This window comes from Eublepharis macularius, chromosome 5, assembly GCF_028583425.1.
Source record: "Eublepharis macularius isolate TG4126 chromosome 5, MPM_Emac_v1.0, whole genome shotgun sequence".
Taxonomy (NCBI): domain Eukaryota; kingdom Metazoa; phylum Chordata; class Lepidosauria; order Squamata; family Eublepharidae; genus Eublepharis; species Eublepharis macularius.
In genome coordinates this window covers 41,257,098-41,284,877 of record NC_072794.1, presented here as the reverse complement: position 1 = coordinate 41,284,877, position 27,780 = coordinate 41,257,098, and the positions used below count along the sequence as shown (strand labels likewise).

The window sequence follows — 27,780 nt, the reverse complement described above, 5'->3', positions numbered from 1 at the left end:
TCACCTCACAGGGTGTTTTGTTGTGGGGATAATAACAACATACTTTGTAAACCGTTCTGAGTGGGTGTTAAGTCATCCTGAAGGGCGTTATATAAATCGAATGTTGTTGTTGTTGTTGTTGTTGTTAGTGTCAAACAAATATTTTTAATAAAGCTGCCAGAAACCATACAGAGCAAACCACCTTGGCTCCAAGAGCAAGGTGGCCTTAATCCATAGGGTTGCCAGGTCCATATACCCTCCCACCAGAAGGGACCTGGCACTTACCTCGTGGCCAGCACTGTGGATGTCTTTTGCATGTGCACTTTGCATGTGTACGCTCAGGCACCTCCGTGATGACGTCACTCCCAGAAGTGACGTTATTGCACCAGCTGCGGGAGAGCTCCTATGCCCTGTGCGGGGCTGATTCTGCCCGTATGGGGCCCAAATTGGCCCCAAACAAAGTTCAGGAGCACTCCCACGGCCAGCGTGATGACATCACTTCTGGGAATGACATCATTACACCTGTTGGGAATGCACGTGTGGCGCACATTCCTGGGGTGCCTGCCACTGGCAGGCAATCTCTGGGAGCTTGCCCACTATCAACATGCACCTGGGAACCCTATTAATCTGCCAAATACTTTTCATGGCCTGCATACTAATACATGCCAAGAGAGGCTGTTGTTCCACCACACTCGGCCCGTGCTGGTAAACACGGGTTGAATAGGGGAAGACCCAGCCCTGAGGGGACCCTGTTCCAAACCCTCCTGACTTGTAAACCATGAAAGGCTGGTTTGGGAAGCCTCCCCTCCTATCATCAGATGCCTCAAGGTGCTCGTCTAAGTCCTTCAATTTAAGCAAAAGCCCTCACTGTTCCAGCCAATCCTAGTACAGCCTAATAAGTCTTAACCAGGCCTAATTAGAAACACTCCAACCCTGCAAAGTGGCAAAGCAAAGCAGGCAAAAAAGAACGCTTTCTCAGCCAATCAGAAAGAGTCCAAAAAAATCCTGCTTGCCCCTAAAGCAACCAGCTACTCCCACCTTGCCAAGATACCAGGGTGGGCAGGTGGGCAGCTCCAAATGGCAAGTGCTGCTACAGGGAGGAGCAAGCTTGTAAGGGTTGCCTGCTCCTCTTTCTTTATTGGCAGGGAGCCCTGCCTCCCAGCATGCTCCCCCAATCAAACTAAGCATCTTCCTTTTGGAAAGGAGTTGAGGCAAACACAGGTCCCAAGCCACTGGGAGGTGAGAGCTGATATTATGCCATTAGGAATAAGTTTGGGTTTTCAATGGGCCTCCACTTTCTTCCATTGTGCTGAAATTTTTAAAAGCAAAACAATTTTTTCTGCTAACCCAGACACATCATTTCCATTTGTCACTTAGCTCAGATTTTTCTGTTATGATAAAAATACCACAAACGGACACTAGGATTTTGGCTGCTACTCACTCTTATAAATTGCTGCAGCTCAGCATGAATCATGAGTTATTGGCAGATTAATCCTCCTTATTTGTGTTCCCTTCCCTGTTGTGCAGATGCCCTTTGCTGCAACCTTGGTTGTGCTGAGGTTATTAGGTAAATCTCTCATGCTTGCTTGGTATTGGCACAGCTCAGCTGGTGCAAACATAACAGGAGAAGAGGGTACAGGCTACCCGCTGATTTCTGGCCACTGTGCCCACCTAGATTTACTGTAAGTGCAGCAATTACTACCAAGCAGCCGCTGTGTTGTGATGACTGTGTGGCTCTGGTCCTCTCTCAGAGATGCATTGGGTTCAGTTTCACATTGGCTGTTTTATTTACAAGTTCAAGAGAATAGTTATCCCCTCCCCAGCGGTTGTACCAATCCTTCTTGTGTTTAGAACTGAAAACACTTGTACACTGAATGTCTGGGAGCAACTTTGAGCTTCTTTCCATCTACAATCCAACAGCACAACAATTTCACGGTGGCTCCTGTTATTCCCTTCAATATCTGAACAGGATAGCCTAGACTCAGGCACGCACTCTGGTCAAGACAGGATACCACTGGCCTTTGGGATTGGAGACTGAAGGCCCATCGCATGGGGTGTGTTTGTTTTATGGGATGGAGGAAAACAGAATGGAGTAGTAGCTGAGAACAGTATAACAAAGAGTACTGTGGTATCTTAAAAATTAACACATTTATTTCAGCACCAGATTTTGTGAGACAGAGTCCACGTTGGCAGATACATGAACATGGCAACCCTCCTTCAAATTAGTCCCACTATTATTGCTAGAAGTCATTGAGGCATTTAAATATAAAGTTTATATATTTGGTTATATTTTATACAACCTTTCAAAAACTACAAATAAAGCTAAAGACAGTACTTTATCAATGTGACATGATCACGCTCATGCTCTCTTCGTGAGCTATCATGCATCAGTCTGGGCTTCATCAAAAGATGAAGGGTAGATAAAACTTGGCATTCTCCAATCATGTTACCTCCATATGTCTGATCAGCCTTTCTTACTCAGGGAACAGTGTAGCCCATTCATCTGAATTGCAATCATGCACTGGGGAGCACTATGTTTGAAATGGGATGTGTCTGGTAACCTCCAGGCATATTTATACAGGTTCCAGGTGTATATGTTGTCAGACTATGGAATCCCTGTTATCTAGAGTTCGTCTCCCCCTTCTGCAAGAAGCACAAGTTCTTGGTTTCAAAAGGTTTATTGAAAGACTAGGCTCTGCCACAAGTATCCATATTCCAAGGCCTAGAAAGGATCTTGGCTGAACACATACATTGTTGAGAATGAGAGAAGAAAACGAAACTGGTGATACATCAAACCCTTCACTCCCAGCCTCCCCCCCCCCCCATCTTCGAGGACAATGGGAACTTTGCTGTGGGAAGGCTCGGCCCGTCAAGGTCTCCGGCTGTAGAAATAGATAAGAGTATTCTCTCCCATGGAAAGCGCGGTCAAAATAACACCTGGACCTAGAGGGAGAAAAAGCTAGCAACTACATATTAAACATGGCGTAACTCTGGCCAAGGAACCTTACAACAGATTAGATCCTGACATATGTTACACATGATAAGAGATGCACAAACAAATCTTGGGTTTGTACATTCTTAGCCCCAGCCCCAGAAGAAAATGTGTTGCGTGAGTCTGGCATCAATGTGTGCGTGTATACTTTTTCCAAAAGATAAGTCTATCCCTTTTTTGTGATGGATATATTTCACTATACACTCTATGTTCATCAGACTGGGAGCATACTTAAGGATTAGACTTGTTCTGCAACCTTCCATGCTTTAGAATCTACATGCGGGGCCACTTGACTGACGCAGTCTACTCTTTTTGATTTTGGATTCAGAAGTAATTCATATTATATCAGCAGACATCATGCAAAGCCCCAGTAGTTCTTGCTCTACAAATTCATCCTAAGTAATTGTAAGTTTTTTTAAAGTGTGCATTTGTCAAACTATGTGTAGTGACCGTAAATCTGTCAGGGCTTGTTAGCAGTAGCTCCTTGTGAACGTTTGAAAGTACCGCAACCAAAATAAACGCAGTGCATCAGAGCCTCGGCATAGCCAGATTCAAATCTACAGGCCAAAAAAACATCCGGATCATTAGCATGAAACAGGATTTGCTATGTTGGATCATGCCATTGGTCTGTCAAATCAAGTAACCTGCCTTAGGCAACCAAGCAAAAAGCTCTTTCCCTCCATAAAATGTCTAGCCAATGTGATGGATTGTATATGGAAGGGATTTCCCTCTGGTCTCTACAGCTGCAATCAACTTGCAAAAACATGGGATTTTAAAAGACATGGAGAAGAAGGGAAGAAGCAGAACAGACAGATTTGTGTTGGCACCTGCATACATTGCCTTGCCATAAAGCAAATCTAGGGGGGGAAATCATGAATCTTACATTTATATTCCCCAAAATTAAAACAGAAGACTTCGATCCAGCAAATCATTAATTGTCTTCATGGGAATATTCTTGAATGGAGGTATATATATGTATAATATAATCTGAGAACCAGTGTTCTCCAGTGGGTATATTCAGATTAGATTTTACTGGGATTTAGATGAAGGTTGAGTGAAATGGTTCTTTATTCCCAAACTGGGCAATGTGTCACTCAGTGGCCTTGGGCAAATCATGATCTCTGAGCCTCAGTTCCCATCTGCAAAACAGTAGTCTGTCTCACAGGTGTCAATTGATGAGATGAATACAATAAAAAATAACACTGTTAACCCATACAAACCTTGGGGGATAGGGAGGGCCATATGTCAAAATATTCAGATAAAAATACTGAGTATGATTCGGCACTGTTGAGCAAATTTTTGTGAATAGATGGCCTGGAAGCATTAATGGACTGTGGCCTGGACACAGACTTAAGTTTCCTCATGGGATATATCAGGGGGCTGATGGAAGGGTGGAGAAGGGAAAAAACACACCACGGGAGCAGAAGTCCTTTCATTCACAAGAACATTAGTCTGGATCCAAGCCTGGATAGGGGCCAATAATTGAGCAAAAACAAGTAATGAACTGAAGTTCAGGCTCAGTAAGAATAAGGTAGTGCACAACATAGCTACTCAGGCAATGAGATGTGAACCTGTCCTGAACAGAGATGCAGTACAGTTGAAAAAAACAGGTCCAGAGCTTGGGAACGCTGTTAAACCCATACCTACAGGCAGAAGCTCAGGTCTTTTCTTTGGTGTATAGCACCTAAGACCAATTTTAGTTGATTTCCTAGCTAGGGCTTCTTTCAAGTTACACAAGGTAACCGGTTTGGTGTAGTATGGTTAAGAGTGGCAGGACTCTAATCTGGAGAACTGGGTTTGATTCCCCACTCCTCCACTTGAAGCCAGCTGGGTGACCTTGGGTCAGTCACAGTTTCTCAGAGCTCTTTCAGCCCCACCCACCTCACAGGGTGATTGTTGTGAGGATAATAATAACACACTTTGTAAACCACACTGAGTGGGCGTTAAGTTGTCCTAAAGGGTGGTATATAAATCAATTATTATTATTATTATTATTATTATTATTATTATTATTATTATTATTATAAGGGTTGTTAGGTCTCCCAGGGGCGAGACTGGGGGGCAGGGGGCACAGCAGGCAGTAGGTACTTACCCGTGCATGTGCATGAAGCACGCATTCACCTAAACTTCCATGTAATTTGCTGATGCAATGCAGAAGTAACAGGTCCTGCCAGGAGCTGATTCACTAAAAGTTGGCCCCAGTGTTTGGGTCCAATTTTTAGTAAATTGGCCCCTGACTGAACAGGTAAATAGCAGCTAGGGCAGGAGAGTCTCTCTCCATACCTGGTGGAGTACTGGCAACTCTGTCCCATCCAAGTTACACAACTGAAATGCACTCTACATTGGGGCTGCCTTTGAAGGTTGTTCACAGTGCAGTAGCAGACCAGATACAAAATGCTGATTTTTCTGTTGGAAGCTCTAAATGGTCTGGGACTCGGTTATCTTAATGGCTGCCATATGAAACGGTGCAGCTAGGTTTTTTAGTACAGGCCCTGCTATGTCTGTACCTGCCTTCTGTAGTGAAGTGGGTGGCTCTAGGACAGCAAGGCCTTTTCAGTTGTGGCACGGTGTCTATGGACCTCTCTCTTGCAAAGGATTGTTGGTTTTACATACCAGGTGAATATTTAGTGAGAGTTCAGTTCACTTCCCCCATCCCTGTTATAGTGCTTTGCAGTGTTATATTGTTTAAATGGTTGCTGATTTTACTGATTTATCCATTTCAAACATTGCTTTGTTGTATTATTTTTTTAAAAAAATCATGAGCTGCTTTGTAAACTTTATGTTGAGAAGCAGCATTGAACCAGCACATGTATGTCAGTCTGATTTCAATGGGAGAATTAAGCATGCCTTCTGAGCTGGTGGTCAGAGTCATAGGGGTAGTTCAGTAGGGAATTAAGTATGAAAAGGCTGTGTGCCAACAGTTCACTCTGCATAGTTCACTGAACAGCCTGACTGGAGCCAGCAGATTTATAAGCTTTGGTGGGACATTACTGATTTCTTGTGTCACATGATTTCTACTGTGCTGGCAGCTGCAATACCTCCATCAGGCCATCTGTAGCAGTACATCAGAGATGAGATCTGCAGGTCCCTCCACTTATCATTTGATGTAGTACAGAGAGCTCTGCCACCAGGGACTCCGTCTTGAGTGCGTGGACACAAGTGCATGGTTTTTTTTCTCAAAAAATGCATGGAAATCAACTGAAATCAATGGGAATGAAAAGCAGTCTTTAACTTCAGCTGGCTTGTATCCATTGTATCTTTTGGTTTTTAACTGAGGACCTGTGACAGACTTCCCCATTAGCAGGACTAGTCTGTAATACCACGAGACTTACTGAATACTTAAACATTGGCTGGTTCTTTATGTCCAGGCCCTCTGTGCACATATGCACTTCCAAGCTTTTGTAGTACAAGGCATGGTTTGGAAGCCCCACCCTGGAAACCACAGCTTTGTAAGAGAAAATGGGAATCTTTTACATAGAATTCCTCAAACCACCAAATTAGAATTCTGAGGATTTGGGGTGGGGTGGGGGGAACATGCAGCCAGGACAGCGCAACTGTTATAAACCAATATGCATTTGTAGCATAGATATGCCTTGAAAGATTGACTTTAGCTGGGTCCAAGAAACTTTCCTGAGAATGTTAGAAATAATAGGGGTTAGCTAGCTCTGTTTCATGGGAATGTTTATTGTCTCAAGAGACACAGATATCCAGCAATCCACTCTTTGATTCTTCTTCTTGCAGTTTCCCAAGTCTTCCTAATCCTTCAAAAAAACCTGGAATGGACTAGCATGTCATTACCCAGGGTAGGAATGCTGGCTGGGATCAGGGAATAGATCCATCGTAAAGACAAAATGCCCAAATCCCAAAATCCAGATGCGAGCAGTAAATGAGTTTGGTCTGGTGGATGCTCACCATACGAAGTTACTGCCATGCCCCAGGATGCTTCCTAGCTGTGCCTGATAGCACTAAATAGGGAGCATGAGAAACTTCTCTGAGTGAGTTTTTCCAGTTCTAGGCTGCTTTTGGATTTATGGAATATCACCATAAGGGGAAATGCTGCAGCCGATCCAGCAAACCAGTTGCACTCCATTATTTAACAGCTGTCTAACACATGCATTATAAACAAAGCACACATGTGCAGTGCATTATCATAATAAAAATGCAGATTCCCCCCCCCCACTGCCTTAAATGTTCCATCCTCTTGTTATTCATGTGCTATAACCTCTTCCATTTGTGTGAGAATTACGTGAGACATTTCTCGGCTCTTTGAGGAGGGAAAAAGCATACGGCATACCAGTCGCATAAAGCAGAGCCCGTGGAGCAAGTAGCAACCCAAAGCCGGTAACGAGAGCATTTGGTTAGCATTACCGCTGTCGATTTATTGCAAGTCCTCGGCATACACATCAAAAGTTATAAGCTTTTTAACATCCCAGGGAAATGAGATGAGGCTGGATGATTTCCCACTGTGATTCATGGTGTCAGGCTGGGATAATAGCAAGAGGCAAGCTCCCTCTGACAGAGTAAATGAGGATTTTTATTACCAGCGGAGACACCTTAGGGGTTTCGTCCAAGAATCCCTCTGGCTCCTGCATTTAACACATCTCACAGTGAGGTGTGGAAAACCAAACAACAAGCAGAACAACAACAGCAACTCCAAAATGGCCTCTGATAAATCACTCTGTTAAGCAGGCTTTAAAATCCAATATTTTACTGCTGCAGAAACAGCAAACTACCCCTTTATGGAATTATTACCCTTATTATTTTACTCATTGCTGCTGGAAGCTGTTCTCAAGCCATATGTCAACAGACTGGAGTCTCTTTGGGTTTATATTTTACACCTCACTTTCTTTCCTCTGTTGTTTCAACTTTTAACCCCTCATGGTCATGACAATTCAGCATTCAGAATGACTCTCTGTGCTTTCCCTAATCAAGATGACTGAAGATAGAGGAAGATAACCACTAAACATCACCTGCAAACTGGAGAGAAGCTTTTTTTTTTTTTTGAGCTACCTTGTTCTTGTGGCTGAGATGTGTGTGAAGGTGGAGGTTTCAGAATCCTGCTGTGTCGGAGATGGAGATATGAAGGAATATTTCTTGACTGTACAGGCAATTACAGTGTGAAGAGAAGCTGGATGAATCTCAGGAATCAAAAGTCTTAGTAGAAGTAGGGGGCGAACAATTTTCCTTGATCCAGGTTTACATAGGGTTGACGTATATGTTACCGATACAGGCTCCAGGTCATTTTCCGTGCAATGGAGGAATATGTGGATCATGTCGGTGGACTGCATCACGTGGGTGCTTCCTGTTCTAGTATCTTCCTCAGGTGGAATTTATGGAAAGCACCCACATGATATGGCCCTGTTCATGTGAAGTAAGAAAGTATCTGTTTACCAGTGCAGTGTGGGAATAGAAGAGTGGTTTTGTACTGTGTGTATTATGTGCCATCAAGTCGCCTCTGATCTATGGCGACCCTATGAACGAAAGATCTCCAAAACATCCTATCATGAATAGACTTGCTGAGTCTGCAAACTGGAGGACGTGGCTTCTTTTATTGAGTCACGCAATCTTGTTTTAGATCTTCCTTTTTCCCTACTGCCTTCCACTTTTCCAAGTGTTATTGACTTTTCCAGGTTTTGTACTACAACCACATAAAAACAGTGACATGAAGCAAAGTCCCGTAAGCAGATTTTACAGCTTTCCTGATGTACTGAGTCAGGGCTACTTGAGAATGAGTGCCCACATGTAGACAAATGACCATCATAATTAATATGGCACATCCACCACCACCAGCATTTATTTTTGCTAGACGACCGAGCACGTCAGTGCTTTGGAATTGACCCAGATCAACCACACCCTGGGAAAGTTATGGAGGCAAGGCCTCACAAGTCCCAGTCACGTATGCGCTGGCTGTTCCTATTTACCATCTGAGGGAGATGTTGAGAAGGCCTTTTCTTAGAGTGTGTGCACACACAAACACCCACCCACACACCATTTCAGCCCCCTTCCCAGGTCTCTAGAAGTGAAATTGCTAAAACAGGAAAAGACGCACCCCAACTGTAACATAAATGCATGTAGAGGACCACAAAATGCCAGTGCATAACTTCTTTTCCATTCTGCAATAAGTGCCTATCCAGATAATATCCCGTTGCAGAGTGTAACTGTTCTAGAAGAAGAGAAACAGGCCCATTGTGACGCTAAACATTCTCACATTCTCAGACTGGCCAGTTTACTGGCATACCCTCCTTTGGAAACCGGCGCATCCCAAGCTATAAATCAAAGAGGTGGAGGAGTAGCTTCCGCACTGTCTAAGGAGTGAGGGGTGCTCAAACAGTAATCCACTGTGTGAGATTAGTAGTGGTTAGTAAACCTGAGTGTTCCTGTTTTCCTTTGTGACATGTTGATGGCACACAATCATTGTCAGAGCATTCAAATGATTAGGGGCAATGAAGTGAAAAGTTAAAATAACACACAGAGGGAGGGGAGTGGCTGGAGGCAGCAAAAAGTGCCCCTTCAGCATCTATTTCCCCGACGTCTCTTCACAGTAAGGTCACCAGCCCTGCTGGGCAGCCCCATCCTGTCTAAACTCTTTGCTTCTTCCTTCCCACACTTTAATTTGGTTCTCTCTCCCATTGTCCCCAAAGGGGAAATATGCTCCCTCCAAGTCCATCAAGGCGAGTTTGTTCCTGTGCTACAGCTATAGCCTTGGGTCTGGCTGACAGCAGGGCCTGTTACAAACACAGCTTCCTGCGTACAACAGGAGGCCCAGGTTGGATGTGATCATTTCAGAGCGGCCATGCTGGTAGTTAATAGGCTTTTCCTTCTTGCTCCTCTCTGGCTTTCCTGTTGTTCAGTAGTTTCTCTCATCACTTGGCCTGTGCCGAGACACCTACTGGTAGCAGCAGGGTGGCAGGAAGGCAACAAGCTTCTCGTTTGAAATAACATTCGGTGAGTGCATGATGGATCTTAACTGAAGGCAGGCAGGCTTCCAAATGAAGTCCATGCCACTCAGCAGAAGAGATCTGTTGCTTCCTTTTGACATACCTCAGGAGATTTGGGTTTCCCCCCCCTCTTTCAGGTGTGTGTGCATGTGCGTGTGTGTGTATGTGAAAGTAGTTTAATTGAAGCTATGTTTCTCATTTCTCATTTGCTTAAAATGCTTACAGCCACCATAATGTCTTTTTATGCTATGCAGCATCTGCTGTTTTTCTCTCTCTGCCTCTCTTGAAATTGCCCAGTAAACTTGATTTGTTAAGGTGTATTAGTATATTTTAAGGCAATGCTGCACTGAATTGCCACCACCACCACCCCACACACACTTTTGGGGGGGGGGGGTTGAAAGTAACAATTTAATAGTGCCAAAAATTCTGTTCAAAAAAGATTTGTGTGAGCCAGTCTGTGTGTGTGTTGAAAGTGTTGGAACCTGGTGACACAGTCATTTCTCCTGTCCACCACTTTTTCATTGCCATTTTTAACCCCCAAACTGTAGGTATTTCAGCCTTCCAATGGCTAAGCCACATGCATACCGCCACCCAATCAAGGTCCATATAGTGAATGGGATGTTATCAGAATTCTTCATAAACAATCAAATTTGAGACAGCATCAATGACTACGGAAATATTTTCACAGAAGGTGCTGAAAACTGTTCCAAAAAGGGGGAGACCTTTTTGCCACTGCAGAAAACATTCATTTGGTCAGTCTTAGTTATAGCCTTTATAATGCCCTTTTAAACTTTTCTGCTCCCAAAAAGAAAGCTGAGTAATCTCTATCCCATTATTGTTAAACAAAATAAGAACTCATGAGGACATAACATAGCATTTTGTTCCTGAATACATTGGCCACAAATCTGCAATAAAACAGGCTAATTTAATCTTGTTTTTCATTTGTTTAAGAATACGTAAATGGATTATGGCCATTTTCTTAGAAATTAAACAGAACAAAGCAGTCCACTATATGGGCATTTCCCCCCATTTCCCCAGTGAATGTGATTAGATTTCGGGAGTTAGGCCATTAAAATTATGTCCAGAATCTAAGTGTAATGTAAGAAATCTCAACAGGAGATTTGCCATGCCTGAGTGAAACAGGATTATCAAGAAATGGGATTTTCAAGATCATATTGTCCTGATCTCCAGCTGGTTTTTTCTTGGGACTTTATTCCCTTAGCCTATTTACAACATTTATATTCAATAATAATTTGCTTTTTATTCTTTCCATAATAAAAAAAATCAATAACAAAAATATTTTCATATTCACAATATATATATATTGAAGTATTTGTTGTGTTCACCCCCAAAGTGGTTTTTCAGAACATTTTGGATGGGTGGAATCCTCCTTTTTGCAGCAATGTAAAATAACATTAAAGACAGTGTAAATACTTCTCAGAAAGTGTTGTACTCTTTGAGTTACTGACCCATAGTTAAAAATGTTTATTATATAGTAAGAGTCTCAGGATCATAATGGGATGGTGTCCAGAAAGTGGTACGGGGAAATGAGGAGAAGGCAAGCTGACACTACATTATATGAAAACAGTAGGTACCTGGTGGAGCTGAAAAAGCCAAATGAACCTTGTAGGGTTTTTTAATATGAGAGGGAAAGTTGTATACAATACTGTAGGTTGAGAGGATCGATAGGAAAACCAAGTGGGCATGGAGATCCAGGAATGTAAAGGCAGGTAAGGATGACTGTTGATTATGGAGAATACTAAAGGGCTTCAAAAGAAAAAGAGACAAAAGTCTAGTGTGTGATATGACTTACTTAACAAAAAAGGCAGAGATTGTGGATGAATGGAAATTGGGAATCTGTAAGGTGAATACTGAATATGTCTGGCATGCTTTACTATTGTACTGGCATGCAGGTTCCCAGTACTGGCACTGGGAGGCAGGCTGGCTCCAACACCCAGTCCAAGGCTGAGACTCTAGGGGCTAGGCAAGGCGTGGTTATTAAGTCCAAGGTCGGGGTTCCAATCAGTCAGGCTAGGCATGGTCAGGCAGTCCGAGATCAGGATTCCGGCAGGCAGGCTAGGCAAGGTCAGGCAATCCAAGGCCAGAGGTCCAGTAGTCAGGCTTTCAGGGACCAGGCAAGGTAAGGCAGAGTGAATGGCTTCACAGCGATTTTATACTGGTTTTATAGCCCCAGGGCTAAGGGCCATGAGTGCAGCCAATTGCTTGGGAAAGGATCCTGCACTTACTCTTTCTCCTCATCGGGGGCAGCTGGCACCGGCTCAGGAGGCGTGCACTTTGCCTCCTTGCCTGCAGTTCCATTCTCAGCTTCCTTCTTCAGCGCTCTAAGGGTGGAGGTGAAGCTGGAGGGCTGGGGCCAGCTGAGTTTCACCTGCTGGATCAGAGCTAGAGGGTGTTGGCTCTGCTTCAGCTGTTGGTTGTCCCTGCTGATCACCACCCTGCGGATCAGCTTCTGTGAGCTCCCCTTCTCCTGAGGAGTCTTTGGCTTCTGGTAGTTCCAGGCTGGCTGCACGGGGCTCCTCTTCCCCTGAGGAGTCTTCACTATCACTGAGCCCTGGCTGACTCATGACAACTATTTGCTATGAAGAGAGGTATTGACTGTGTACATTCTAGCTGATCCAGAAAAGCAGTTTTTGCAACATGCAAAATACATTTCATGTCAGCTATGTCTGGAAAAAGATGGTGCTGTAATATGTAACAAATCTTGAGTGGAGTTATTGAAGGTTCCAGTTCTTTGTTTGGTCATTGGAAAAAATGAGACTTTCATTACTGAGGGACTTGTTTTTTTCAAGATGTTCCATACAATTTCTGAACAAGCACCGTGGAACCATTGGGTCTGCTGAAAAGGGTTGACTTCTCTACTCTGGGATACTTCTTCAGGCAAGAGAATTGCAGCTGTCTGTTAGCAGCAATAAGCAGGAGTCTTTAGTAACAGAAGTTCTGCTCCAGAGGAAGAAGTCCAAAGACTGGTTCCTGTTCTCTGTCAGAGTAGATATACTGGCTGAGGAAGGCTCTAGCTTTCCATTTCCGACAACAAGCTAGAGCCCTCCAAGATAGACCATGTAGTTAGGTTTAAGTATTCAAGGTGGTCCTAAAGTACTGTAACAGTTGAGCATTGAAGGAGGAAGAAAGATGAGGAGACATAGCTTATTTTCTCGCTCTTTTGATAGGGAAACAAATAGTGCAAATATTCACCTAAAGTATATATGGGTTTATCTCCTATACATTTCTGTGCCTTATTACAGTTTTACAGACAAACTTTAAAGCAAAGGCTGCAACCCTGGCATGAAACTCATTTTTAACAGGAATCTTATTTTGGATTGAACAGTGTTAAAGAGCTGGCAATGTTGGGTTTGCCCGCTGACTCGTTCGTGATACTGGCAAATGGTTCTGTAACATCAAGCAGGTTTTTCCCATTCAGCAGAGTTTTCCTATTAGAAAAGCAATTCATTTCTGTTTGGTGTCTTGGCTTGCACTAGAGCAGTGTCCCTGACACAGCACCTGTTGACATCTTTCCTGGCAACCTCCAAGGATTCATAGAAAGTGGACAAGGCTTGATGCGGTAATTGCCTAGCAATGTTTCTGACAGGCTGTTGGTTCCTTGGCCACTGATTGGCCATTTCCACGCAGATTTTTAAAAGTCCCTTGAGTAGCATCTTCAGCCACAGCCCGAGGATCTGCACTGCATGAAAACAGATAAGCTGCTGCCTGCCTTGGCCATTTCCTCCCCAAGTTCCCCCAATACCCTTGCCCTTCCCTGCACAGGCTGCCCAAGTTGCTCTCATCCCAAGCTTGGGTCTGCCTCCCATGGTGGCACCCATTTTGTGGTGGCACCCATCAACTCTGTCAAAACTCCAAAAGTGCCAGCAGGCTAAAAAAAGTTGGAGCTGGAGACAGATTTGCCAAAGCCTTTGTTCTAGTTCTCACTGGATGTAATGGTATAGGATGGAAGTTCTTTCACATAACAGCAACACTTTTTAGTACATTACTATACGAAGTCGTATCCTCTTCCTTTGTATTGGAAAGGGGTAAGACTAGCCTTGCTACAAAGTGATAGGAAAGCATGTACATGAACTGGGGAAAGCGAATGCAAAACTTCCAAAATATGGGAAGCAGGTGACAGAAGGGAAAAACAAGTTTCTAATTACAGGACATACAAAATGGTATAGTAAGTAGGGTTGCCAGCTCGCCTGAAGAAATATGTCCTGCCCCTTGAATAGACGCTTAATATGTGGAAATGGGCAGCTGGATCTTTTCAGGACATGGAGGTAAATCATATTATCTGGTAAATAACATCCAAGTAAGCCTCTGTTAGAGAGACAGGGCATTTTTCTCCAGTCAGCAACCCTATAAAGGTAAGTGAGGAGGGGTATATGGGGTATCAGGAATCAACTAGTAGAAGCCCATGACACCAGCACAACCCTCCACAAAATAAAAAATGGTAACCAACATGCTTTATAGGCTAGTCATCCTGAAATTTTAATCACAACTATATTGAATAGTACAGTAGCTGGCCCCCATGCTGATCTCAGAAGTAGCAAAAGTGGACCACAACCCAGAGATGAGGTAGAGGTCTCCATGTACTTAGAGGACTTCCCAAGGGATGCAGAAAAATATGCCTTTGTAAATTAACGCACACACACACACACAAACCCTGAAAAGACAACCACTTCCCTGACTGATGAGTGAATATTCTCCAGGGAGCATGTTATGTATACTTATACAATTCTGGAGCTGGAGATTTAGAGGATGGGGGAATTGTTTCTCCATCCTGCAATGTCTAACAGCACCTCCCCTCCAGCTTCTTTTCTCTAATAATAAAAGTTGATAGTGAAGTACCTATAAATAGGGTGGCAAAACGGGGCCACCCTGAGACACAATCAGGATTCCTGAACAACCTAGATAGACAGAAAAATATTAGATTGTAAAGTGTTTAAAGGAAGAAACCCTTAAAGTGGTCTGATGAGGACTAAGCATACTTATCACCCTCCAGAAGCAATGGAATGTTGAGGTCAACTGAGTGTCAATGAATGAGACAAAAGAAAAAGGCAGGGAGGAGGAAAAACTGGCCAGGGCAAGGCCCCAAGAACGGATAGTATCCTAAAGTGAAAGATCTGGACTGAGATGAAAGTTCTCAATTATTTATTCCTCTCCTTAGCAATTCCCAATGAGTGCTCAGCATGTTCTTATGTAATGGATGAAGCATCTGAATCTTCCAGAGATGGCTATGTCGTTGCCCATCTGACTGAATCCTATTGTTTGAAATAGTCTGACATACAGCACAGCAAAATAGATCTCCTTGACTTGCCTCTCTCTAGTGGAGAACTATATGAGTTCTGTCAGTCTCTGCATGGCAGTTTCAACCTGCATGCCTTTAGAACTGAGGCGGCAGAGGCATTAGGTGCTGCCTGACTCACAGGCATATCAAAAATATTTTTTCACATCACTTAGAAACTTGAAATTTGATATGCACAGCACTAAAAAATCTGAAAATTAAACATTCAAACAACCCCCTCAAAAGTTTGAAAATGGTCATCTTGATGTCTAGCAGTCAGAGCTAAGGAGATGAAATGTACCTCATAAAAATTCTACCATTCCAGCACTGAGTAAGATAGCGTTTGGCCATACAAGTTCCACTGCATGTTCGTACACTTGAACTACTCTTGTTTTCCAGAAGCAACTAAGAAAGAAAATGTTTGCACCTGCGTGAATCTATACTGTGACATGGTCTCTTACCTGTGTACTCCGGAGGACAAATGCAGTCATACTTTCCTATCAAGTTCAGGCACGTTGCATTGTTCAGGCAAGGATCTGAAATGCATTCATTCACTTCTAGGTCACAGTGCTTCCCCTGGTAGCCTGGGACACAGTAGCAGGAGTACCCACTGATCCCATCTCTGCACACTGCTCCATTCCGGCATGGGCTGGAAAAGCATTCGTCAATGTCAGTTTCACAGTGAGTGCCCGTGTACCCTTCAATGCAGAAGCAGGCAAGGCCACCGGGCTCTTCCCGGCAGGTGCCTCCGTGCCTGCAAACATGGGAGTCACACGTGCTGAGGGCAATTTCACAGGTAGTTCCATTGTACCCTGCAGGGCAGTTGCAAATAAAGCTGAGGTTTCCTGCAGCACTTAAGCAGGTGGCATTGTGAAAACAAGGGCTGGAGGAACAAGGATCATCAGCTTTAGCACAGTCCTCTGCCGAAGTGCCAGTCGGCAAGTCCAGACAGCGGCAACTAACGTCCTTTGCAGCAGTGCCACACTCCGAGTCCTTTTGGCAAGAATTTGACAGGCACCTTGGGTCATCTTTGATGCAAAATGATTCTGAGAATGAAAGGCACAGATTAATGGGCAACTCAAGAGAGGAAAAGCCAAATATATAGCAATCAGCAGGACACACACAAACATTTGCACAAAAGAAATATTATGAAGCACCGAGATCCCAGGATTAATGCCAAAAAGCCTTCTGATTGTAATTCTAATTATTTAATTATGGGCAGGCCTGGCTCATAATCTTTTTTTTCACATTCCAGAGGTTAGCAACCATACAGTTAACCAAATAAATACAAGCTGGTAAAAAAACTGGAGTCTTGTATCTGACACAAGAAATCACAGTGGTCCACACACATCTGTTATTTTCTTTTACCTCTTTTTTTGCCCAGTGAAATCCTTGGTGTCTTCATAGAATTTACATGCAAGACTATGTGGACAGAGATTTAATTGCCACGTTGTTCTGTACAATAGCTAACAAAATGTGAATAAAAGTATTTCATGCTCCCAGATTTGCTGAGGGGCAAAAAGTTTCAGAGCAGTTTTTTAAAAATAAAAGCACCAGCTTCCTTGTGTGGAGTCCAAGAGAGTACTGGAAGTTCAAGGTGCTTTTGTAGTATGGTGTTTATCTACAAATACGTTGAGCAAAGGGCAGGAGGTAGACACCCAGTTGGGCAGCAGCACTTTGGAAGTAGCTTCTGTACATTTAATGCAGCCACACGTCCCTCTATAGCTCTCCAAGACTACATCTTGTCAGCCAGCTGGAAAATGAAAGCTTCTTTCTCTTCCCGTAGCCTGAGCAGAACCATAAGACTAGTTCAACATGCCCAGGCAGGAAACAAGGAGGCGTTAGCATGCATTCCAGTGACCTGGAGTGGCCACCAGCCATGTAAAAGTAATTAAAGAAGTACCTTCTGCTATCAAGAGGAAAGTCATTTTGAGACAGAATGGGTATGTTCCATAACAACAATAACCCGTGAGATGATAATGTCATCATCTGTCACATGCTTAAATCAATTCCCATTCGTTGCCTTGTGGTAATCCTAACACCAACCCAGTAAAGTAGGGGAGCAGTGTTACGGATTGGGGTGGGGTGGGAGCTGAGATAGAGAGGTGTGCCTGCCCTGGGGAGAGATTCATGCAAGGACTGTCTGATTCCACTGTCTCATTGGGTCAAGCTAAATGTCACCCCCCCTCCTAATTTTTAATGTAATTTTGCTTTTGCAAATGCAGCTGACGCATGGCTTCTGAAGAAGACTGGCATGGGGGTGGGCTTTAACACTTTCATCTGATGCTGCTTTCTTGCTGGAAAAAACTTCTGATCTACTTTTGCCCTGTTGGTGAAAATGTAGAGAGTCCCTTATTTTTGCCTACAAAGGATAAAAGAAACTCAAGGTGGCTTTTTTTCCCAGAGAGAAAACAGTAGAAGAGGAAAGGATGAAAGATCCTGTCTTTGGTCGCCGTTCTCCTCCCTAAAATAGCAAGGCTAGCAGTTGCATTTGCAAAAGAAAACAAACTGTCATTTAAAATGAATATGAAAAATAAATCCCTTTCCTTCCTGCTGTTTGCTTCTTTGCTCCTACGCTACAGCAGCTCTCAATGATTAAAAGAGTGCAGGTGGACAAGAAGGCTTGGTGTGTTGGGAGGATGGCAGGTTCCATGTTTCCTGCATAGTCATGAGAACTGGAGGACAAATAATAATGTTTTGAAAGAATACTCCTTCTTAACATAGGCATTTAAATAATATTAAAGAAGAAATCTAAGTAGCCAGATTGACAAGCTATGCCTTACATGTCGGAAAGACCCATCGGAGGCCTCACTTGCATGTTCCCCCAAGCCAGTTTGGTGTAGTGGTTAAGAGCGCGGTTCTCTAATCTGGAGAACCGGGTTTGATTCCCCACTCCTCCACTTGAAGCCAGCTCGGTGACCTTGGGTCAGTCATAGCTCTTCAGAGTTCTCTCAGCCCCACTCACCTCACAGGGTGATTGTTGTTGTGGGGATAATAAGGACATACTTTGAAAACTGCTCTGAGTGGGTGTTAAGTAGTTATCCTGAAGGGTGGTATATAAATTTGTATGTTGTTGTTGTTGATGCTGCTGCTGTTATAAATACTTTTCAGTGGACTGAGTTCACACATTCAGCACCCCTGTGATCAAGACCTCAGTAACAGAGAGATGAGAAACACCGTGAGATGGATGTGTGAGTCAGTCCTGCGTGTTTAGAGCTATATCCGTTTTCCCAGACCAGCAGCAGAAACGTTTTTCTTTCTGCACATAAGATGCTTCCCTCAGTACTTTGCCAAACCAGCTAATGAGAACGGGGACAGAGACAAGACTTCCCCACGCCTGCCCTTCCTGCACAGGAAGGCAAGTATCTGGTTCCACGGGAGTTGCCTTCTATGTATGCTGCGACCTGCAGAATAACCCATGCTAGGGGGTAAGAGCATGCTGTGAATGGCTGCATGGCTTTCCTCATGCTTGAGATACAAACATCTGTTCTTCGAACAAGAATATTGTCCCAATTAACACTGTCGGAAGGGAACATAAAGGGTGCGAGAAGAGGCAGGAGGAGGGAGCCCAGAGTGATGTTGAGAGCTGGGTCTTGGCCGCTCCATACACAGATTGAGAAGAACCACACAAACTCTCTTCCATTCTCAACCAATTAAGATCACTTAGCAGAGACCTGTTTTGACACAGATTCTTTAAAATTAATACTTAGTATCTAAAAAAATAAAATAAACTGCAGATCAATTCAGATGTAGACTGATTGACATATGAAGTAATTATCCAAGCCTCCTTAAAAAGAACTGCGGCATTAACTTAATTACTCAAGGAATTAGTGCCAAGCATTTTTCCCCATCGTTAAGGCCTTTTGATGTAACTGAGATCCTTGGCAAGAGGATTTCCCCCCCTCGGAAAATGGAATATGTTAGACTCTCAGAGGTGATTTTTCCCAAGGAAATATTTGTTCACAGTCAAGTCTGCCATCTACTGGTTAATCACTGGTAACCAGATATTACAGAAATCTCATAAATACTTGGAGAGATCAACATTTGCAAAAGATAAGATAAAGCAGGAAGAATAAGTGGAAGAACGAATCTGAGCATCAGGAAATCATTCTAAATCTGGTTAGTATTTCATTCCACTACATTCATATATTCTTTCTTAAAACTGATTTCTTTGGGAATGTTGGCCTGATCTGACAGCATCGAAATTTAAATAATGCTGCACTTGGATCTGCTGAACACAAACTAGCTTCATTTGGGCTTGCCACCCTTGACGAAACATGCCAAATTTACTAATGTCACCTATTATTAACAATTTACTAGACTGCCCGTTATCTTAGTTAATTCCAAATCTTGCCATTTCTCAAGCTAAAGTAAACACATAATATACTCTGGAATAAAACTCCAGCTCACCCCAACCAGTCTGCTAACTTCAAGGTTTGGGAAATTCCTGGAGATTTGGGGGTAAAACCTAGGGAAGGATCTCAGCAGGATATAATGCCATCGACTACACCCTCCCAAACAGCCATTTCCTCCAGGAGGACTGATCTCTGTCGCCTGGAGATCAGATGTGATCCCAGGAGATCTCCTGTCCCCATGTGGAGATTGGGATGGGAATCCTAAAGCCAGTACTGACTACTATTACTGGCAGCAAGCTGGAGAGACCTTTCTAATCCGTAACTATCTAATAATTTTGTCAATGCTGAGGACTGAACCTGGGACATTCTACCTGCAAAGCAGATGCTCTGCCAACTGATATATCATTCTCGCCCCAGCCCAGCAGCTAAGATGTAGAAAACAAGTATTTTTAAAAATCAAGAATTTAAACATTATTATGTAATATATTTACATACTTTATATCACATGCATTGTTAAAGTAATAAACTCCAGATAGCAACCTGACTCTGGATGCTTTTATCATGGAATAGCTTGATACATTCTGTAACATAGGTATACAAAAGTGTCACTTGCTAGATAAATGTCCACAATAAAGAAGATGACAAGCTTTACTGAGATTTAATTTTTCTACTAGTTTGTTTGATCACAGTTTTTGAACATTTAGCTTCAATTTTTTTGGACCCTACAGGTTAAAAAACTACCTTCAAAGTATGTTCAAAAGGTAATTACAATATTTATTTATTTATTTATTTTTTTGACAGTCCAATGGCCCAGCAGTCCTGGACAGAACCAGCCTTACAAAGATCACACACTATTACCATCCTCATATGGAAGCGACTGCTGCAAGAAATTTAGCCACACCCAAAGTAATACTAGATTCACTATCGGCTATCAGGGGAGTAGTACCAAGGGGAACTTCAGAAGCTCTCACCAGCTGTATCCATAGATCTCTACGAGGAACAGTCAGTGTACAACCAAAGAAATTTGAGATAAGGTTTCAGTCTCCCTATACCCTCATGCACATAATCTATCCGAGGTAGTTAGAGCAGGGGCATGGGAATTCACCAATGCCAAAGGCCATGCAAGATCATTGATATAAAGATTGAATAAGAGGGGAGCCAAGAGGCACCCATGCTTCTCTGCTCTGGACAGAGGAATGCCTTTTGTCAGTTGCCCCTTGGGGCCACAGCAAACAAGAGCAGTGGGAAGGTAGTTGCAATACTGGTCAGGTTTTGATGTCTGGGACTCTCTTTTAGCCCTGCTAACAGTTGAGCCGCAGCATTTTGCACCAACTGGAGCCTCCTAGTTAATTTAGACGGGAGACCAATGTATAGTGCATTACAATAGTCAAGTTTTGATAATGGATCCAGGTGGCCAGGTCGGCTGTATCAAGGTAAGAAGCCATCTTCCAGGCTAGAGTGAGATTGTAGTAAGCATTTTTTGCTGCTTTTCTGTTCCTGTTTCAAGGTGGGAACCAACTTCCAAATACAGTCTCCGCTGGGCAAGGAGGACCTTGCCCACTGTTCTGAAAGATAGAGTTAGTAGCACATTGAGGAATGGTTCTCAGAAGAGCCACAGAAGGCATGTTACAGAGCCACATCACTGGTTTAGAGGATGCATTGAAGTGGCTGGACAGAAGCAAGGAGAGGAAGGGTAGCAAGTGAAAGGCTGTAAAAATGTATTTTGTTTCAGTTTAAAAGTTCAGGAATCTAGGGATTATTGCAACCAACCAATAACCAGTGGGGCTCATATATAATAAGGCACTGCCAGCGCCCAAGCAGTGCCAGGGATCTCAGATATTATCTGGGGGTTCTGCTTGGAGAGACTAAATAGGAGGCAAACAACCAGACTAACTGGAATTTATGAACAAGTTGTGGTCTTCTATGTACATCTGATAGATGAATAAGAGTTTTTATGACACACACAGTTTATTGTGATGTCTGGATGCAAGAGATTATCCCTTCATTCGGATCCTGCTGGGATTAGGTAAAATCAGTAATATCCTTAACACAGTAGTCATTCAGCTTGTGGGTGCCATCACATCTGCATTCTGGTCATGCAAAAAAATATTACCATGACTGAACAAAGGTCATAGTCTGGAAACACCCTTTGTGCATCTAACCATTTGCTCCATTGCATCACTTCGCCCTAGGGTCATTCTCTAATACTAGGCTGGGCCACTGAAAATGTGCTGCTACAACTAATTTCAAAGTATCCGCCAAGTTTTCTCCCTGAGGCCGTGGTTCAGGGTGGTGTGTGAATATTCACCCGTTATTTAAAGAAACCAAACCTGTCACTGAGATTATGCTACTGCTGTGTTCCGATTGCATTGCCAATGAAACATCTCCATTTCCTATGGCCTTAAGAAGGGTTTTGAAATAACCGATTCCACTGGAAGTATAGTCATTGCCCAAGGTGGTAGGCATGATATTGGAGAATTCTTTGCTATGGTACACCTAGGCATGTCTCAACTCATTTGGAGTGTGATAAATGATGAAAAAGACAGCTCAACAAATCTGCCAACAACTCCTGGGAAAATACAACCCCAGAAGGCTGCACATGTTATGTTGTGTCCTTGGATGCTACATGATGGCACTTGAGGAAGTGCCAATGAGAAAGAAAGCATGGGCACATACGCTTAAAAAGAGCCAGAGAGATGAGAAGTGATTTTTCCCAGACATCTGCAGAATGAAGCTTAGAAACTAGAGAAAGAAGCATGCGAGAGGACAAAGAGACAGACTGGTACTGAGGAATAATATAAAATGTACCAATAATTCTTTGCTGCTTGTTCTGCTAGAGAGACTTCTGAAACTGTTGTAGCTTTCTGGAGGAGGGAGCAGTTGGTGGCCTGCTCTCTGCTGCTACTGTGCAGCAACAATACTGTACACAGGCAGAGGGTGGCCTTTCAGCAACCAGCTCAGCAGAAGTTAGGATAAAACAAGAGACCAATAAGGTTCTAACTGGTCCTATAGAGCACCTGAATTTAGCCTGTTTCTTCACCCTGAAGGTCTTGTTGCTCTCGAACTCTGAGTTGCTGATAGACATCTAGTTCCTGCCCACCTGACTCAGCATTGTGCCAGGTCATAGCATTAAGCCTTCTTAGGTCTGCCCATTGATCTTTCCTTATTGTCTCTTCCTGTAGAGTCCATCTGGCTTCAGCTAGAAGTTGGAGTAGATCTTGGTTGCTGCTCCATTGTTATGGAGGTAAGTTAGGCTGAGAGTGACTGACCCAAGGTAACCAAGTGAGCTTCCATGGCAGAGCAGGGTGACTTCCCAGATCCTAGTCTGGCCCTAATACAACTATGGGAGTGTTAGAAATTAAATTTAAATTTGCTGGAATTGTATTTTTAATGGCAGGCAAACATATTCTGATTTTGGTTTGGACTAACGTTTCAGCCTTTGTGTTGCTTTGTTAATTATTCTAAGTTTATCTTTCTAAACTGTTAGGCACTCTGAGGCTTTTTCAGAAGGGTGAGAGAGAAAATTTTTAAGTAAATAAAGAAATCGGGACGGGAGTATTCCCCTCCACTCAGTTCAATATTATTTATGACTGAAAACTCAATAGCACTGTAATAATCTTCCCTCAGTATTCTTGTCCTTCTCCATCCATTCTGGCACTTTCCTGTTGTTGTTGACAGGAGCAAAAGTATCAAGGAGACAGTCCCCCCAACAGGAAGTACCTCATAGAGAGACACTTTTGCTTATGTGAGTTTGGGTTTCCTTCCACAAATCAATGGTATATCTTCCCCACCTCAAGCCTCACTTTTTATCACAATGTAAATTTTAAAGGCCTGAGTAGGCCAAATCCTTAAGGTTGCCAACCTCCAGGTGGGGGGGGGGCTGGAGTTCTCCCAGAATTACATCTGATCTCCAGACTACAGAGATCAGTTCCCCTGGAGAAAACAGCAGCTTCCAAGGGTGGAGTCTGTGGCATTACATCCCTGCTGAGCTCCCTCCCCAAACTCTGCTCTCCCCAGTCTCCATTCCAAATCTCCAGGAATATCCCCACCTGGAGTTGGTGACTACATCCCCTTATCTTTAACATTATAATATTCAATTGCTGTTGACATTCTATGCCTCTCTAATGAGCATGCTTAGTGCTCATGGATCCATTCATTTTAATTTACAAGCTAATATTTTCTGTATAGATGAATACACAGAAACTTATAGCTGGTCTGTGGTAGTCCCATTTTGTTGCTCTACTGATAGGCACAGGATGGTCAAGTTTCCTTACAGAAGAAGAGATTTTTATGGCCATGTTGAGTGACCAGAGCTTCTCTAGAAGCAGTGCATTCTTTTCTTCAGACTTGACCTGTACAGCTCCATTTCCCTTTGTCATTAGATTTACCACTTCCCTTTCATATATTCTTAGCTAGAGATGGGTACAAACCGAAATACGAACCAAATTAAGCACAAACCAGGCAGTTTGTGGTTCGCGGACCGCGGTTCATCAGATCCCATTTTTGTTGAACCACCATGAACTTTTAGGCTGGTTCGTTTGGTTGGTTTTTTGGTTCGTGACTGAAGACAGCCTGGTGCCAATCAATCAGTTTCCTAGGCAACAGGGAATGGACTTCCTGAAGATCTTCTGCTGACCCAGAAGCGACCTTCTGCTAGCCCAGAAGTGACGTTTTTCTGACCCGGATGTGACATTTTCATGAACCAAACGAGCCAGTTTGCGAACCAGGGGCAGGTGCGTGAAAGTTCGTGGTTCGTGAAATTTGATGAACCATGAACCGCATGGTTTGGTTTTTTTTCCGGTTCGTGCCCATCTCTATTCTTAGCATATGTTTTCACTAGACTAGGGAGAGCTGAAGATCTCTTTTTCACACAAAAAAGAGATTAGATTGGTGCCCTCTTTTGTCTTTTAAACTGTATATTACATAAATAGTTCCCCAAAGTTTATGGCACTCCGCCAAGTTCACAAAAAGAGAGGCTTAGGCAATTGCACTTTCTTTCAACCCATATTTGTTCTCCCCTCTGAGTAGCAACCTATAACAGGCGCTAACTTAAGGAATTTTTCTTCATGTCTTCTGTAGTTTTCCCTTATTTATCTCATAACTTGCTGCTTATTTATCTCATAACAAGGCAAGGCCTCTGCATGTGTTGACCTAACAATTGGAAAGTCTACAGGCCTCACAGGTTCATGTTATTTAGCCAGATTTATTTAACTGAGCAGGTATAGTTCTGGGGTCATCTTGCTAATTCACTGCAATGGAAATATTTACCTACTTGCTTAGTTACTTCATTTATTCCCTGCATTTCTCCCCAGTGAGGATCCAAAGTAACATACATCATTGTCCTCTCTTCCATTTTATTCTCACAATGACCCTGTAAAGTAGGCTTGGCTGAGAGTGCGTGATTGGCCCAAGGTCACCCAGCAAGCTTGAGCAGGGATTTGAACCTGGATCTCCCAGATCTAATTTGACACTCTAACCACTGCACCACACTGTTTTGACACCACACATTATTTTGTCATGACCTAGAAAGAAAGTGAACAATTTTGATAAGTTTGCATCTCATGTCCTGCCCCAGTTAGCCGTTCTCTTCTGGAAACACTATGTTGTTAGTCAAGTACTAAATTACATATAGACAAAATATGTGAATCAGTAGCAAAATAAAATAAAAGTATTTACAAGGATTTAAAAAACCTTCTCTGGACACACCCACATGAACCTACCTTCTTCCATGTCAGACCATTCAGCTACCAAGGTCAGTTTTGCTTACTCTGATGGGCTGTGGCTCTCATCACCTACTACTTCATATTTCTAGGTGGATATGCCAGGAACTGAACCAAAGACTTCTGAGCTACTGCCCACCCCCTGTAAACAACCATCTTGCAATGCTTCTGTCCATAGCCAATATGGAACCTCCTTTCCTTAATCCTGAATAGGCACATGTCCATGGTGGTATTCAAGAGTAGCCTGGGCTGTGTTTGTGTTTGGCACTACAGGATACTTCTAAATACCTGGCTACTTCTGAATGCCAATGACTGAGTTGTCCCTTTTTAGCATTTCATAACAAATATTTTCACATGGAACACTGCACAACAAATTTGCATACATTCTGCATTATGCAGGGTTGCTTTTAATTTGCAACCCAAAGAAAAATCTCCAGTTTTAAGAATTTAGAGACTAGAAACACACAAAGGACAAAACAGACAAAAACATGAAAATCAGTAGCAGAATGACAAAGATTGAATACCCACCCTATGTTTTCCAAAAGGCTAATGACAAGTTGTATTGAGAAATAAAAAATGAACAGGTCTTGGGGTTGTGCCTTATGCTGATGGACAAACAGCGTGTCCGTAAGGGCACCAAGTCACTTAAATTCTGAACTTATTTACTCCAGGCCTGTTTCCAAAGCATCCTAGAAGGTTGTCATGGAAACCATTTGCGTGGTTTCTCTCTTGAATGAAGAGGATCACCATGGAAACCAACAACAACATCAGTGGCAACAAAAGGAAGAAACCCTTCTAATTTCTGTAAGAAATAGCCAATTATTTTTTTCAAATGCGCCTCAATGAGAACTAATGCAATTAGATGCAACCCCCGCCCCTCCAAACAGGCAGAGCATGTTGTTAACTGTAACAGGTGCAACTGAAAAAAGGATGAATTTTTAAAATGTTGTTATGAAGCAGTTAAGAGCTGAAAGAGTTTTCTACAGTCTAATTACAAACCTGGTTATTCAAATGGCTTTCATTTGGCTATTCCTCAATAACAGAATGAGGCCAGAGGATGGCATGGCACCTTTTCACCCACAGCTTAGCTGCTCTTTCATCTGGGTGGAGTCCCTCCCTGCCTTCTTCATTTTACAAGTATATCAGCAGCAACAGACAGATTATAGTAAACAGAGTGACAGTGTGACAGGCTCCTCTGCAGTGCAGCCTCACACTTGCTCCTCTTTTGGCTCTCAACAGCACAATGCGCTCACTCGCTTGGAAGAATCCTTCCTCATCCCCCACTCCATGGAAGTGTATACAAGACAGCATCAGCAGAACATCTGGAAAGTCAGCTGCAATGCACCAGTGACAAGAGCTTCAATTATGAAGCGACTTTCTTGTGTCTTGGCCTTGTCTCTCATCCTTTATGCCACTCTTTCCCCAGACTCAGAGCACAGGTGGCGTTTTGTTCTGGATATATACAGACACATTCTTCATTCTTCCATATCACCTTCCAGAAAAATGAACAGTCATCCTTCTTGCAGCTGTTTGGCCTTCCAGAATCCTACTTGTTCCTTCGTCCACTCAGTCAAGACTCAATGAACTGGGCCAAGCTTTCTGGCCAATGGTGATCCTGCCTACATTTCACGTTGTACCTCTATATTATTTCTTTGCAACTCCCCTCTCACCTTCTAACTGGGATTTAAAATCTCAGATCTCAATTCCTACTCATATCCAATCCAGTGGGATTGACTCTCAAAAGCTGTAAACTCTTGTTGGTCTTTTAAGGTACTACTGGACTTAAACCTTACGCATCGATTGCAGATAAACATGGCTACCCTCTGTAAAAGATGCCTTATTGAATCAGATCACCACTCCATTTAGCTCAGTATCCTCTAGTCTCATTGTCCAATGCTCTCTGAAATAGAGAAAGACCATCTATCTGAGATCCTTTAACTGGCACTGGCCGGGATTGAACTTGAATCTTCTGCATGCTTTGCATGCACTCTACCACTAAGTCGCCCTTTCTATGGACCTTTGTCTACGAAATCAATAACCATCTGAGATTTACTAGATCTGAAAGCTTTTATTTAGACGAGTGTTTAATCTTTAATGTAATAGGATTTCCTTTGAGCTTTGTTTTATTTTACGTTGCTGGTGGAGAAAAGCTGCTGATTCAGTTGTTACAGTTTTAAAATTTCTGATGAGCAGCCCTGTTGATCTGTTACAGCATCATCTGAGAGGTTTGAGGACTTTAAAGACTAACAGACCTCTTTTGACATATGTTCTCGTGCCCCAATAAATCTTTAAGATGCTATAAGACTCCTTGAACTCATGAAGCTGCCTTATACTGAATCAGGTCATTGGTCTATCAAGGTCAGTTTTGTCTTCCCAGATTGGCAGCAGCCTCAGGCAGAGATCTTACACATTACTTCCTTCATGATGTTTTTAACAGGAGGTGCCAGGGACTGAACCTGGGACCTTCTGCATGCCAAGCGGATGCTCTGCCACTGAGCCACAG

The 27,780-nt window shown here is 43.0% G+C and overlaps 1 protein-coding gene across 1 annotated transcript in view; it reads right to left on the bottom strand.

The window, feature by feature from the left end:
* CRB1 (crumbs cell polarity complex component 1) overlaps positions 1–27,780 on the bottom strand; it is a 142,126-nt gene that overhangs the window by 86,829 nt on the left and 27,517 nt on the right. Inside the window, 2 exon segments of the mRNA XM_054981317.1 lie at positions 8,868–8,999; positions 15,664–16,248. Coding sequence (XP_054837292.1) covers positions 8,868–8,999; positions 15,664–16,248 — 717 coding nt within the window.